We start from the raw sequence: 14,038 nt of genomic DNA on the forward strand, positions 1-14,038 counted from the left end.
AAAACCGGTGAGTTTTTCGAAAAAACTTTTAAACACGTATATTTTATTTTGTTGTTTTACATATTTTAAGATTTTTTATAAATTTATACAGGGTGTTTCATAAAATATGACCATTGAGTAATCACGATTCTACTTAAACTGCTTGACGTTTAAAGCTGATTTTTGGCAAACGGATTGACTGTGGGGTGTAGAGGTTCGGTAAGGAGGGGTTTCTCGAATCTCAAACTCCAAGAGGGTGAAAACGCCCCTCAAATATTACAATATTTGTTATTTAAAAAACGGTTAGTCTTTCGGGAAAACGCTTGGACAAGCATAATTTATTTGGTTTTTTACATATTTTGAAATTTTTTTAAAAATCATACAGGGTGTTCCAAAAAGTTGGGTAATTTCTTAACCACGATTCTGCTTGACGTAAAAAGCTTATTTTTGGCAAACGGATTTTTCAAAAGTCAAATTCCAACGAGATGAAACTACCCCTCAAATATTACCATGCAAGTTATATAATAATATCGCCATATTGTTTTTTCTCATGCCGACATAAATGTGAGAAAATTTTATCCAGTTTGTATGTTAATGGAAATTCTTGCTTTGCTTTATCATCACCATTACAAATGATTAATTCGACGCGAACGAAGTCGCTGGTACACGCTAGTCATTAATAATATAAAAAACAACGTCAGTGGGGTCTGGGGAATAACAATCGATGATAAATTTTGGCAAGGTCAAGCTCTAGATGTAATTTACTAGGCCCGTACTGATCTTTATTTTTTAGTGGCGCTTTTGGCAATTGTAATGTATTTTTATATTGATTAACAATTATTTTTAAATGTTGTAGTTCAAAATTGGAAATAGATTTCTGTTCGTTCTAAAAAAAACGTTCTATTCTTTTTTAATCGTTCTATAGTTGGTGTTAATTTTGACAAGTTTTATGTATTTTTTTAGTAAACGACGCCTATAGATTGACCTCGCCAAAATTATCATCCATTGTCATTCCCCAGCCGTCTCCGACGCCGTTTTTTTTTTCGATCATACGGTATAAGAGCGAGAGGGTAGTTGATTTATGTATATCTTGGCTTTTCTATGCTCCTGATCAAAATTAGGCCATTTCAAACTTAGATATAGCAAAACTCTTGTTTGTAATAATTTTTCAAATAAAACAACAGTTCTTAACATTATTTATTTATTCATAATAAACTACCATACCATCGAAAAAAAAAAAGGCGCGTCCAGTTGGCTTGGAACAATGACGATCGATGACATACCCCACATAACTTTACATAAAAAATGATAGCGATCTTCATTTCAGAGCCCTCGCTGACGCCGTTTTTTTTTCGATCATATTGCATAACTAGCATAAAAGAGCATAATATTATCCACAGAACTCCGGATATTCGTCCCATCTCTAATATAGAGTGATAATAATAGAATAAAAAACCTTATATATTTCTTAACATACAATTTACATTAAAGATTCGGCAGTTTTATGCGTGGACTCATTACTACCATGACAGCTGTTTTTGTGTTTCTTAATGTTGCCTTTAAATCGGAATCTGGAAAAGAATTTTATTAAAACTTCGAATTTATGCTTGGATCATATATAGATATAGTCTGTCCAGCGAAAGAATACATGACTGTGACAGTTATCCCGTCATTTTAACCCCAAAACAATTTTTGTCAGTATTTTGATGGTTGGGGTCTGTCGAAGTCGTGTATTCCTTCACTGGACCAACAATATATACAGGGTGCGCCAACTTTTTTTCGATTAACTCGATAATAAAAAATCCCGTTTGTTGCGGACATTTCGGCACACCCTATACAATGTAAAAGCGAAATATTTCTTACTTTTTACCACAAATGTCGCAGGGGTGTGGTTTTTGATTCGTATGGATCAGCATGTGATTATGTAAGATATATTTGTTGGCAAAAAATCTATCGCAAACGTTACATTTGCGTTTTTTCGGTTGAACATTCTTCTTATTACTGTGATGATCGAAGTGAAGTTTTCTATGGTTAACGAGGCGAATCTTCGATTTAAAATTCATTCCGCAAATGTCGCAAACGAATTCTTTCACCTCTAAAAATAAATCGTATATATATACACATAAAAAGTTTATAAACTATTAGCTGTTATTTTTGTAAGTGGGATAAGTCCATTTTTCCATTTATCGAGATATAGTTCATATCAAATAAACATTTGGTCACGTGATTAAACCACTGCCCACTTTAAAAAAATGAAAAAATTATATGGAAAATTTTCTAAAATATAAAATAAATTTTTCTTCTTTTTTTTTAAATTGAACACCCTGTATATAATTTTTTCGTTAGATGGAGAATTAAAAAATGAACATTTTTTGTATTTAAAGTATTTTAAAATCTTTAACGGTTTCGCTGATATGATACCATTAATTACACAGAAGCCAAAAAAGCAATAATATAGAGGGTATTCCACTCAAACTTTTTTGAGCCACCCTGTAGAAATTAAAATATTTTCCTGAGGACCCTAGTAAACACTATAATTGTAGCACTGAAACACAATTATTAAGTTTTTTTCTATAGGACTTTTATTCCCAAGGCGCTGTTGCAAGATCATGTAAAAGTTAAGTAGATAAAAAGTAATTTATACCGATATGGCAGGTTTGGTGTTGTCTCAGAAGCATCCAAGATGACGCCTTGTACCCACATTGTTCACACTGATACGCTTTTTCACCGTGGGTTTGTTTATGTTGCCACAAATTGCCAGAAGTCTTGAATGTCTGTAAGAAATAATATGATAATATCAATTATTGTAATTGTATGAAAATAGGACAGCAGTGTGAAAACCGCATCTGTAAAACTCACGAAAATTGGACACCCTGTACAGTCTGTCCAGGGCAAAAGAAAGTGGTCTGTTATTTCAATTCAAAAACTATAATTTTTTCTGAAATTCTGGACATAGTCTGTCAATATACATATATCCTCCGACTTGGAGAGACTAATACAAGTACAATTATTGTAATATGTTTGTATATCTTTATTGTATTACCTTTGAACAAACATCACACATGTATCGCCTCTCACTATCGTGTATGACCTTGTGCCTATTCAAATCGTGCTCAGAATAATACCGTTTCTTACAAATTTCACATGAAAAAGGCATGATATTCAAGTGAGTATTTATGTGACGTCTTAACATTCTTTTACGCACAAACCCAGCACCTTAAAAATAAGCTTTCCTTAAATCAACGCCTTTATAAAGTAACAACTCAGTATACCACACTCGGTGCATTTGTGTCTTTTTTCCTTTGTATGAGTGGACCTTTCGTGGTGCAAAACATTACTTCGGTGCGTAAATACTTTCTCGCAATAAGAACATGCTAGTGGGTTCCTTGGAGGCGGAGCTTCAACTTTCTTGAACACACAAAAAAAAAGAATTATTTTACTATATTACAGAATAAGGGTGCCGCCAGATGACATTTTGCAAATTCTAGAAGAACATAACATACTTACATAACCCTCTTGATTAGAAGGATTATTTTCAATATCATTCTCAATTGTTACAGCTGCCTAAAACAAATTTAAATAATTATATTATTACATTAATTTAATATTAAAAGAATCTTCTAATAGCATAGGTATAAAATATTTGCTCATAGATATATAATACCATACTTACATCACCCTTTTGAACAGAAGAGCTTTCTAAAACACTTTCATTATCCTTTGTACATTGTAAATCTTCTTCAGTTTTTGTAGAAGCCTAAAATAAATAATATATACCAGGTTGCCAGATGAAATTTTGCAAATTCTAGAAGAACATAATATACTTACATCACCTTCTTCATTACAAAAAGGATTATTTTCAATATCATTCTCAATTTTTACAGTTGCCTAAAACAAATTTAAATAATAATAAATCCTTTATTATAGCCAAAGCTAAGCAATAACAAAAAAAAAAAAGATTATATTATTGCATTAATTTAATATTAAAAGAATCTTCTAATAGCATAGGTATATATAAAATATTTAGATAATTTCCTGCTCATAGAATATATAATACTATACTTACATCGCCCTTTTGAACAGAAGAGCTTTCTAAAACACTTTCATTATCCTTTGTACATTGTAAATCTTCTTCAGTTTCTGTAGAAGCCTAAAATAAATAATATATGCCAGGTTGCCAGATGAAATTTTGCAAATTCTAGAAGAACATAATATACTTACATCACCTTCTTCATTAGAAGGATTATTTTCACTATCATACTCAATTTTTACAGTTGCCTAAAATAAATTTAAATAATTATATTATTACATTAATTTAATATTAAAAGAATTTTCAGCTCATAGATATATAATACCATACATACTTACATCGCCCTTTTGAACAGAAGAGCTTTCTAAAACACTTTCATTATCCTTTGTACATTGTAAATCTTCTTCAGTTTGTGTAGAAGCCTAAAATAAATAATATATCAGAAATTAATACATATTAGAGTTTGTTGTCCATATATGTATGTATATCGCTGACAGTAAGCTCTTTATTTTTTCAAAATTCTACAGCTTAATATTAAATAGTTTAGTGCTACGCAAATAAAAGATTTACAAGCTCTACAAAACATATAATATTGAAGTCAATTTTACCTCTTGCGTATTTGTATCTTTTACAGAACTGTTACCATCAACAATTTCTACAACTTCAACGTAAGCAATTTTACTGGCTTCGTTTAGTAGCACTGCAATCTGTTTCAATTGAGATTCAACTTTCTGTACTTGTTCCTTGAAATCCATCGCTGCTTTAAGCTGCTGGTAACATTTGGAACACAAATCCGTAGACAATGCTGGATGGTGTACAAACTAAAAACAGTTTCCTGCTAAAATACTCAGTATAGGCGAGTAAAGATATTTTTATTACCTGAACTTTAGTTATTTCACTCAAGTGTTTAGCGACAAGGATGTCTTTGTATATTGAAAAAGTTTGTTGTGTATCTAATGGGTTCAAACATGTCCTACAAAGCTTGTTAAAATCCGAAGTATATGGAATTTTATGAGACATTGCTAGGATTTAGAAGCCACAGTTTTGCTTCAATATAACTCTAGTATATGTATCAGCCAGAATCATAACAAATAAACATAATTTGATTTTGTCTAGAACTTGACTAGAATATATTTAGTTTATACCCTTTATACTTTAGTTTATACAACATAAAATGAAAAACAAAAAAGTAAAAAGTCAAAGCTAGTTAGCCAAAGTTTATATGTACCCATAGATTAATAGAATACATTATTATACTTGTCAATATCAGTGGTAATCATCAGGGATGGGTTTGGAAAAATAGTTTTTTACGCGTATCAGTTATAATTTATAATTTTTTATAAAAGTTTAAAAAATATCATAAAAAAGATTAACTCCGATTATTAAGTTATTTCATTATATAATTAGTTCTGTTATCTGTACATTATATTTGGGTCTTCTTTCTTGATAAAACATAATTTGATTTTGTCTAGAACTTGAAAATTAAGCCAAAGGAAGGTAGGAAACTAGTCATTTCCGTGTATTTTATATCAAAAATTAATAAAACCACAAGAAAACGTAAACATTTTGTAATATACAAAGGTTTTTATAGCGATAAATAAAAAAAAATATACAAATTTTCATATAAAAAACTTTATATATATTTCTTAAAGTACCGTATAATCGAAAAAAAAACCGGCGTCCAGTGTCCAGTTGGCATGGAAATGACGATCGATGACAGTCCCAATATAATTTTACAGATAAAATGGCAGCGATCCTCGTTTCATAGCCATCCCTGACGCCGTTTTTTTCGATCATTATTGTACAATTTACAAGAATTCAGTAGAAGACCCTATAATAATAATACCGTATGATCGAAAAAAAAAAACGACGTCCAATGGCTCGGAAATGACCATCGATGACATTCTCCATATAAAATGACAGCGATCTTCATTTCATAGCCTTCGTTGATGCAGTTTCTTTTTCGATCGTATCATAGAACGACTCTCAGTCTCTTTCCTTTTTTCATGTTACCTTTTTAAGATAAATCATGTTTCCGAGTGTCTTTTTTTCTTTCCGTAATGCACGGTTCTTTCATGTTTTAACAAACACCCCTCGTAAATAAATACCTGGTTACAATAAGAGCAAGGTAACGATTTGCTCGGACCCCTTTTCCATTTCGATTTATCAACTGTATAACATGTTTCTCTTTCATGTTTTTGTAAGCTATTCTTTGACTTAAATTTTTTGCCACATAACGAACATACATTTGTGTTTATTGGCTCTGTTCTAGTTTCCTCTTCCTTAAATGTACATATAAAATTATTATCACTGTTAATACCATATTATCGAGAAAAAAAAGGCATCATTTTTTGGCATTCATTCTCATTCCCCAGCCATCTTTGTCGCCGGTTTTTTTTTCGATCATAGGGTATGTTTTCGGTGTGAACTATGTGTGAACCCACAAAAGAAATAACAATACTTACAATGATTTCTTGATGGAACTTTGTTTTCCCAATGTCAATTTCCATTTTTACATCAACCTGAAATAAACAAACTATCTATATAATAAAATCTACTACATACAATTTTTATTATCTAAAACATGCATCTTTCTGTGAGTATTTCTGGCATTATTATATGTACTTACATCATACTCATCTTGATTAGATGCATTTTCTAAAATAATTTCATCAACACTGTTATCTTTGAAGGGATCAGTTTTAACCTAGAATATACTAAAAATATTAATATACAGTGTATTTTAGAGCTTCCTGAATATGTATTTAGTATCATACTTACATGATACTCATGATCCAATGGTTGTTCTAAAACAACTTCACTTCCATTGTAATATTTTATATCTTCTATGATTTCTATTTTACACTACAATAAAACAAAATATTTTAAAAATTTCAGTACATGTACAGATATTTAATATGTTATTTACCATATCCTCTTCATTAGATAATTTTTCTAAAATAACTTCATTGTCATTTTGATATTGTATAGATTCTAAAGGTTCTCTGCTGGTCTAAAATATATAATAAACCATAATAAGTACAATTATATAAATATGTACACAGTTAACATCCACTTTACCAATTTTGTATCTAAATCCAGATCATTTTCATCTGAATTATCGCTATCAACCAGTTCTACAACTTCAACGTCAGGAACATGGCTGGATACCTTTAATAACGTTGCGATTCTTTGCAACTGCAACTCGACCTTTTGCGCTTGGTCTCTGAAGTCTATTGCTGTTTTAAGTTGCAGGTAACATTTAGAACACATACCTGTGGAAAATGCTGGATTCTGTACAAACTGAAAACACTTTAATTGTATGATATTCGGTACAGGCAAGTAAATGTGATAATATTACTTGGACATTTGTTATTTCGCTCAAGTGTTTAGCCACAAAAAAGTCTTCGAAAATGGAAAACGAGTCTTCGGCTTCTAATGGGGACAAACATGTCCTACAAATCTTTTTGAAATCGGAAACGTACTGTATTTTATCGCACATTGCTAATTTCGGTTGGAATCAAATAGAAAAAATGTATATTAAGCTTAATATCAGTTAATATATAAATTGCGTAACATAAATAAACTATATACACTAACAAAAAATTCAGTTTACAAAAAAATCTACATAAAAGTTTTTGTTAACGAAAACCAAACGAAAACAGTTTTTAGATATCCATATCCATAGATAATTTATATTATCCATCTGTCAATGTGATAATTAGATAATAGTTATGCAACCAGAAAATCAATTCAGAAATAAATACTACCCTTTACACAAAAAATAACTTTTACTTCTTTAGATTTGTTCCAATTGTATTTAAAACTGTATTTGACTGTATCTGATTTGTTAAGCAATGTTTTGACTTCATTAAAACGTAACCAAAACGTTTTCCATTTTCAAAAATTTTCTTGTCGCTAATCACTTGAGTGAAATAACAAAAGTAGATTTTTGTGTCTGGGAACGTCCTATTCCATGGTCCTATTCTATATTCTATTCTTTTTTAAATATTTCTATAATTATTGGTGTTAATTTTGACAAGTTTTATGTCAATTTTTAATAATTGACGTCTAGAGATGACCTCGCCAAAATTATTATCGATTGTCATTCCCAAGTCGTCTTTGACGCCATTTTTTTTTATCATAGAGTGAGAAGGTGGTAATTTTTTTATTCTCTTCTGGTGGTCTCTTTGCAATGCTCTTGATAAAAATTAGGCCATTCCAAACTTATAGCAGATCTCTTTCCTGTAATGATTTTCAAATAAAACAACAGGTTAACATATTTATTTTTTCATAATAAACTACCATACGATTGAAAAAAACGGTGTTGGTTTGGAAATGACAATCGATGATATACCCCATATAATTTTAGATATAAAATGACAGCGATCTTAAATTCATGGCCCTCGATGACGCCTTTTTTTCGATCATATTGCATAACTAGCATGAAAAATCATAATATTATCCAGAGTATTCCGGATATTTGTCTCATCTCTAATATAGAGTGATAATAATACAATTCTGATATTAAAAAACCTTATATTTCTTAACATACAATTTACATTAAAGATTCAGCAGTTTTATGTGTGGACTCATTACTACCATGACAGCTGTTTATGTGTTTCTTAATGTTACCTTTAAATCGGAATCTGGAAAAGAATTTTATTAAAACTTGGAATTTATGCTTGGATCATATATAGATATAGTTTATCCAGCGAAAGAATACATGACTGTGACAGTTATCTCGTCATTTTAACCCCAAAACAATTTTTTTCAGTATTTTCATGGTTGTGGTCTGTCGAAGTCGTGTATTCCTTCACTGGACCAACAATATATACAGGGTGCACCAACTTTTTTTCGATTAACTCGATAATAAAAAAATCCCTTTTGTTGCGGACATTTCGGCACACCCTGTACGATGTAAAAGCGAAATATTTCTTACTTTTTACCACAAATGTCGCAGGGGTGTGGTTTTTGATTCGTATGGATCAGCATGTGATTATGTAAGCTATATTTGTTGGCAAAAAATCTCTCGCAAACGTTACATTTGCGTTTTTTCGGTTGAACATTATTCTTATTACTGTGATGATCGAAGTGAAGTTTTCTATGGCTAACGAGGCGAATCTTCGATTTAAAATTCATTCCGCAAATGTCGCAAACGAATTCTTTCACCTCTAAAAATAAATCGTATATATACACATTAAAAGTTTATAAACTATTAGCTGTTATTTTTGTAAGTGGTATAAGTCCATTTTTCCATTTATCGAGATATAGTTCATATCAAATAAACTTTTAGTCACGTGATTAAACCACAGCCCACTTTAAAAAAATGAAAAAATTATATGGAAAATTTTCTAATATAAAATAATGTTTCTTCTTTTTTTTTAAATGAATACCCTGTATATAATTTTTTTGTTAGATGGAGAATTAAAAAATGAACATTTTTTGTATTTAAAGTATTTTAAAATCTTTAACGGTTTCGCTGATATGATACCATTAATTACACAGAAGCCAAAAAAGCAATAATATAGAGGGTATTCCACTCAAACTTTTTTGAGCCACCCTCTAGAAATTAAAATATTTTCCTCAGGGCCCTAGTAAACACTATAATTGTAGCACTGAAACAAAATTATTAAGTTCTTTTCTATAGGACTTTTATTCCCAACGTGCTGTTGTAAGATCATGTAAAAGTTCAGTAGATAAAAAGTAATTTATACCGATATGGCAGGTTTGGTGTTGTCTCAGAAGCGTCCAAGATGTCGCCTTGTACCCACAGTGTTCACACTGATACGTTTTTTCGCCATGGGTTTGTTTGTGTTGCCACAAATTGCCAGAAGTCTTGAATCTCTGTAAGAAATAATATGATAATATCAATGGAATTGTATGGAAATAGAAAAGCAGTGTGAAAACCGCATCTGAAAAACTCACGAAAATTGGACACCCTGTACAGTCTGTCCAGGGCAAAAGAAAGTGGTCTGTTATTTCAATTAAAAAACTATATTTTTTTCTGAAATTTTTGGACATAGTCTGTCAATATACATATATCATCCAACTTGGAGAGAGTAATACAAGTACAATTATTGCTACACGTTTGTATACCTTTATTGTATTACCTTTGGACAAACATCACACATGTATCGCCTCTCACTATCGTGCCTGACCTTGTGTTTATTCAAATCGTGCTCAGAATAATACCTTTTCTTACAAATTTCACATGAAAAAGGCATGATATTCAGGTGAGTATTAATGTGACGTCTTAACATTCTTCTAATCATAAACCCGGCACCTTAAAAATAAGCTTTCCTTAAATTAACTCCTTTATAAAGAATAAACAACTCAGTATACCACACATGGTGCATTTGTGTCTTTTTTCCTTTGTATGAATGGACCTTTCGTGGTGCAAAACATTACTTCGGTGGGTAAATACTTTCTCGCAATAAAAACATGCTAATGGATTCCTTGGAGGGGGAGCTTCAACTTTCTTGAACACACAAAAAAAAATTATTTTACTATACTACAAAATAAGGCTGCCAGATGAAACTTTGCAAATTCCAGAAGAACAACATAATATACTTACATCACCTTCTTGATTAGAAGGATTATTTTCAATATCATTCTCAATTTTTACAGTTGTCTAAAACATATTTAAATAATTATATTATTACATTAATTTAATATTTATTAAAAGAAGCTTCTAAAAGCATAAAATATTTGGATAATTTTCAGCTCATAGATAGTATATAATACCATACTTACATCGCCCTTTTGAACAGAAGAGCTTTCTAAAACACTTTCATTATCCTTTGTACATTGTAAATCTTCTTCAGTTTGAGTAGAAGCCTAAAATAAATAATATGTCAGAAATTAATACATCATCGCTGACAGTAAGTTCTTTATTTTTTCAAAATTCTACAGCTTAATATTAAATAAAAGATTTACAAGCTCGACAAAACATATATAATATTGAAGTCAATTTTACCTCTTGTGTATTTGTATCTTTTACAGAATTGTTACTATCAGCAATTTCTACAACTTCAACATAAGGAATTTTACTAGCTTCGTTCAATAACATTGCAATCTGTTTCAATTGAGATTCAACTTTCTGTACTTGTTCCTTGAAATCTATGGCTGCTTTAAGCTGCTGGTAACATTTTGAACACAAATCCGTAGACAATGCTGGATGGTGTACAAACTAAAAACAGTTTCCTGCTAAAATACTCAGTATAGGCGAGTAAGGATATTTTTATTACCTGAACTTTAGTTATTTCACTCAAGTGTTTAGCGACAAGGATGTCTTTGTATATTGAAAAAGTTTCTTGTGTATCTAATGGGTTCAAACATGTCCTACAAAGCTTGTTAAAATCCGAAGTATACGGAATTTTATGAGACATTGCTAGGATTTAGATGGCAGAATTTTGCTTCAATATAACTAACTGGTATATGTATCAGCCAGAATCATAATAGATTTAGTTTATACAATATAAAATGAAAAACAAACCATCCAAAAGAGTTTTGAACAAGTCTTAGAAGTTAGGTTAGCTTTATATTATATGCACCCATAGATTAATAGAATACATTATTATACTTGTCATAATCAGTGGTAATCATCAGGGTTGGGTTTGGAAAAATAGTTTTTTACGCGTATCAGTTATAATTTTTTATAAAAGTTTAAATAAAAAACGTCATAAAAAAGATTAACTTATATTTTTCGTATTTCTGTAATATACAAAGGTTTTTATAGCGACAAATAAAAAAATATACAAATTTTCATATAAAAAACGTTATATTTCTTAAAGTACCGTATAATCGAAAAAAAAACGGCGTCCAGTTGGCATGGAAATGACGATCGATCACAGTCCCAATATAATTTTACAGATAAAATGGCAGCGATCTTCATTTCACAGCTATCGCTGACGCCGCTTTTTTTCGATCATATTGTACAATTTACAAGAATTCAGTAGAAGACCTTATAATAATAATACCATATGATCGAAAAAAAAAACGGCGTCCAGTTGGCTCGGAAATGACGATCGATGACATTCCCATATAAAATGACAGCGATCCTCATTTCATAGCCATCGCTGACGCAGTTTTTTTTCGATCATATCGTAGAACGACTCTCAGTCTCTTTTTTTTTTCATGTCCATGTCGGAAACATGTTTCATGGAATCATGTTCCCAAGTGTCTATTTTTCTTTCCTTAATGCATGATTCTTTCATGTCTTAATAAAGACCCCTCGTAAACAAATAACTGCTTACAATAAGAACAAGCTAACGATTTGCTAAGGCCCCTTTTCCCTTTCGATTTATCAACTGTCTTGCATGTGTCTTTGTGTCTGTTTAAGCTACTTTTCAACTTAAAGTTTTTGCCACATAATGGACATACATTTGTCTTTATTGGCCCTGTTGTAGTTTTCTCTTCCTAAAATGTACAAATGAAATCATTATCACTATAAATACCATACGATCAAAAAAAAAGTCGTCATTTTTTGGCATTCATTCTCATTCCCTAGCCGTCTTTGACGCCGGCTTTTTTTTGATCATAGGGTATGTTTTCAGTGTGAACTATGTGTGAACTTTTCGTGTGAACCCACAAAAGAAATAACAATACTTACAATGATTTCTTGATGGAACTTTGTTTTCCCAATGTCAATTTCCATTTTTACATTAACCTGAAATAAACAAACAAACTGTATAATAAAATCTACTAAATAAATTTTTATTATCTAAAACATGCATCTTTCTGTGGGTATTTCCAGCATTATTTTATTTATTTATTTATGTAGTAGTAGGTAGTAGTTTACTTTGTATTATATTTATTTATATATTATAGGTACTTACATCATACTCATCTTGATTAGATGCATTTTCTAGAACAATTTCATTAACACTGTTATATTCGAAGGAATCCTTTTTAACCTAGAATTTACAACAAAATATTAATATACAGAGTATTTTAGAGCTTCCTGAATATGTATATATGTATCTATCATACTTACATGATACTCATGATCAGATGGTTGTTCTAAAACAACTTCACTTTCATTGTAGTATTTTATATCTTCTAAGATTTTTATTTTACCCTACAATAAAAAATATTTTAAAAATTTCAGTACATGTACAGATATTTATTTTAGTATGTTATTTACCATGTCCTTTTCATTAGATGGTTTTTCTAAAATAATTTCATTGTCATTTTGATATTGTAAAGATTCTAAAGGTTCTCTGCTGGTCTAAAATTAATAATAAACTATAATAAGTACCTCTTATATAAATATGCACATAATAAACATCCACTTTACCAATGTTGTGTCTATCTCTTCATCATTTCTATCCAAATTTTCACTATCAACCTGTTCTACAACTTCAACGTCGGGAACATGGCTGGAGCTGGAGACCTTTAATAACATTGCAATTCTTTGCAATTGCGATTCGACCTTTTGCGCCTGGTCTTTGAAGTTTATTGCCGTTTTAAGCTGCAGGTAACATTTAAAACATATACTTGTAGAGAATGCTGGGTTCTGTACAAACTGAAAACATCTTAATAGTATGATATTCAGTACAGGCAAGTAAATGTGATAGTATTACTTCGACATTTGTTATTTCGCTCAAGTGTTTAGCCACAAAAAAGTCTTCGAAAATGGAAAACGAGTGTTTGGCTTCTAATGGGGACAAACATGTCCTACAAATCTTTTTGAAATCGGAAACGTACTGTATTTTATCGCACATTGCTAATTTCGGACTGAATCAAATAAAAAAAAATGTATATTAAGCTTAATATACAAATTGCGTAACATATAAATAAACTATCTACAGTAACAAATTCAGTTTACAAAAAAAATATACATAAAAGTTTTTGCTAACGAAAACTATAGAAGTTTATAGAGGAGGACGAATACTGTTAGCCACAACCATAGAATAACTAACTGAACAGCCACAGAGCCACAACTGTTAGCGTTAGTATATCCATAGATAATATATATCCATCTGTCAATGTAATAATTAGAATGGCTAATGGTTATGCAACAAA

General features: G+C 30.6%; 4 protein-coding genes across 7 annotated transcripts in view; all 4 read right to left on the reverse strand.

Annotated features, from left to right (window-relative positions):
* Window positions 1-5,984, reverse strand: part of LOC115891874 (zinc finger protein OZF-like) — a 203,506-nt gene extending 197,522 nt beyond the window's left edge. Inside the window, exons 1-13 of one of the 4 annotated variants that reach the window (XM_030912471.1) lie at window positions 4,889-5,984; window positions 4,618-4,830; window positions 4,348-4,431; window positions 4,201-4,257; window positions 4,046-4,129; window positions 3,808-3,867; window positions 3,653-3,736; window positions 3,487-3,543; window positions 3,252-3,387; window positions 3,023-3,195; window positions 2,624-2,753; window positions 1,843-2,074; window positions 1,194-1,550 (exon numbers count right to left, since the gene is read on the reverse strand). In XM_030912471.1, the coding sequence (XP_030768331.1) occupies window positions 1,460-1,550; window positions 1,843-2,074; window positions 2,624-2,753; window positions 3,023-3,195; window positions 3,252-3,387; window positions 3,487-3,543; window positions 3,653-3,736; window positions 3,808-3,867; window positions 4,046-4,129; window positions 4,201-4,257; window positions 4,348-4,431; window positions 4,618-4,830; window positions 4,889-5,029 (1,542 nt within the window). In that variant the 5' untranslated portion in view covers window positions 5,030-5,984 and the 3' untranslated portion in view covers window positions 1,194-1,459. Of the gene's footprint in view, window positions 1-1,193; window positions 1,551-1,842; window positions 2,075-2,623; window positions 2,754-3,022; window positions 3,196-3,251; window positions 3,388-3,486; window positions 3,544-3,652; window positions 3,737-3,807; window positions 3,868-4,045; window positions 4,130-4,200; window positions 4,258-4,347; window positions 4,432-4,617; window positions 4,845-4,888 lie in introns of those variants that run through there. The other 3 variants (XM_030912474.1, XM_030912472.1, XM_030912473.1) reach the window with 3 other exon arrangements.
* A 39-nt stretch (window positions 5,985-6,023) lies between these two features.
* On the reverse strand, window positions 6,024-7,699 carry LOC115891879. Its single transcript, XM_030912478.1, has 7 exons — window positions 7,371-7,699; window positions 7,091-7,312; window positions 6,939-7,022; window positions 6,791-6,874; window positions 6,639-6,716; window positions 6,475-6,531; window positions 6,024-6,291 (listed from the first exon to the last, which is right to left on the reverse strand). Exons 1-7 carry the CDS (start codon window positions 7,509-7,511, stop codon window positions 6,037-6,039), a joined length of 921 nt encoding a protein of 306 aa, XP_030768338.1. The 5' UTR covers window positions 7,512-7,699; the 3' UTR covers window positions 6,024-6,036.
* An 835-nt stretch (window positions 7,700-8,534) lies between these two features.
* On the reverse strand, window positions 8,535-11,555 carry LOC115891877 (zinc finger protein 771-like). Its single transcript, XM_030912475.1, has 9 exons — window positions 11,260-11,555; window positions 10,989-11,201; window positions 10,766-10,849; window positions 10,587-10,643; window positions 10,355-10,490; window positions 10,123-10,295; window positions 9,727-9,856; window positions 8,952-9,183; window positions 8,535-8,658 (listed from the first exon to the last, which is right to left on the reverse strand). Exons 1-9 carry the CDS (start codon window positions 11,398-11,400, stop codon window positions 8,568-8,570), a joined length of 1,257 nt encoding a protein of 418 aa, XP_030768335.1. The 5' UTR covers window positions 11,401-11,555; the 3' UTR covers window positions 8,535-8,567.
* A 582-nt stretch (window positions 11,556-12,137) lies between these two features.
* LOC115891880 lies at window positions 12,138-13,918 on the reverse strand. The gene is made up of 7 exons (XM_030912479.1): window positions 13,597-13,918; window positions 13,311-13,538; window positions 13,158-13,241; window positions 13,008-13,091; window positions 12,850-12,927; window positions 12,624-12,680; window positions 12,138-12,430 (listed from the first exon to the last, which is right to left on the reverse strand). The coding sequence occupies exons 1-7, from the start codon at window positions 13,735-13,737 to the stop codon at window positions 12,209-12,211; spliced, it is 894 nt and encodes a 297-aa protein (XP_030768339.1). The 5' UTR covers window positions 13,738-13,918; the 3' UTR covers window positions 12,138-12,208.
* Between the last annotated feature and the right edge of the window lie 120 nt (window positions 13,919-14,038).

Source organism: Sitophilus oryzae, unplaced genomic scaffold (genome assembly GCF_002938485.1).
Source record: "Sitophilus oryzae breed Bouriz unplaced genomic scaffold, Soryzae_2.0 scaffold_119_pilon_pilon, whole genome shotgun sequence".
NCBI classification, from domain to species: Eukaryota; Metazoa; Arthropoda; class Insecta; order Coleoptera; family Curculionidae; genus Sitophilus; species Sitophilus oryzae.

Excerpts from the sequence above, each read along its gene's own strand:
- LOC115891879 (XM_030912478.1), bottom strand. The coding sequence starts at position 7,511 with ATGTGCGATAAAATACAGTACGTTTCCGATTTCAAAAAGATTTGTAGG. Across the intron at positions 6,717-6,790 it reads CATTGGATCATGAGTATCAT|GTTAAAACTGATCCCTTCAA; the intron begins GTAAGTATGATA and ends AGTATATTCTAG. Across the intron at positions 6,292-6,474 it reads AGTTCCATCAAGAAATCATT|GAAGAGGAAACTAGAACAGA; the intron begins GTAAGTATTGTT and ends TGTACATTTAAG.
- LOC115891877 (XM_030912475.1), bottom strand. The coding sequence starts at position 11,400 with ATGTCTCATAAAATTCCGTATACTTCGGATTTTAACAAGCTTTGTAGG. Across the intron at positions 10,644-10,765 it reads CTTCTGTTCAAAAGGGCGAT|ACAACTGTAAAAATTGAGAA; the intron begins GTAAGTATGGTA and ends AATATGTTTTAG. Across the intron at positions 9,184-9,726 it reads ACACCAAACCTGCCATATCG|AGGTGAAAGAATTCGTTTGC; the intron begins GTATAAATTACT and ends ATTTATTTTTAG.
- LOC115891880 (XM_030912479.1), bottom strand. The coding sequence starts at position 13,737 with ATGTGCGATAAAATACAGTACGTTTCCGATTTCAAAAAGATTTGTAGG. Across the intron at positions 13,539-13,596 it reads GCGAAATAACAAATGTCGAA|TTTGTACAGAACCCAGCATT; the intron begins GTAATACTATCA and ends AGATGTTTTCAG. Across the intron at positions 13,242-13,310 it reads AAGAGATAGACACAACATTG|ACCAGCAGAGAACCTTTAGA; the intron begins GTAAAGTGGATG and ends TATTAATTTTAG.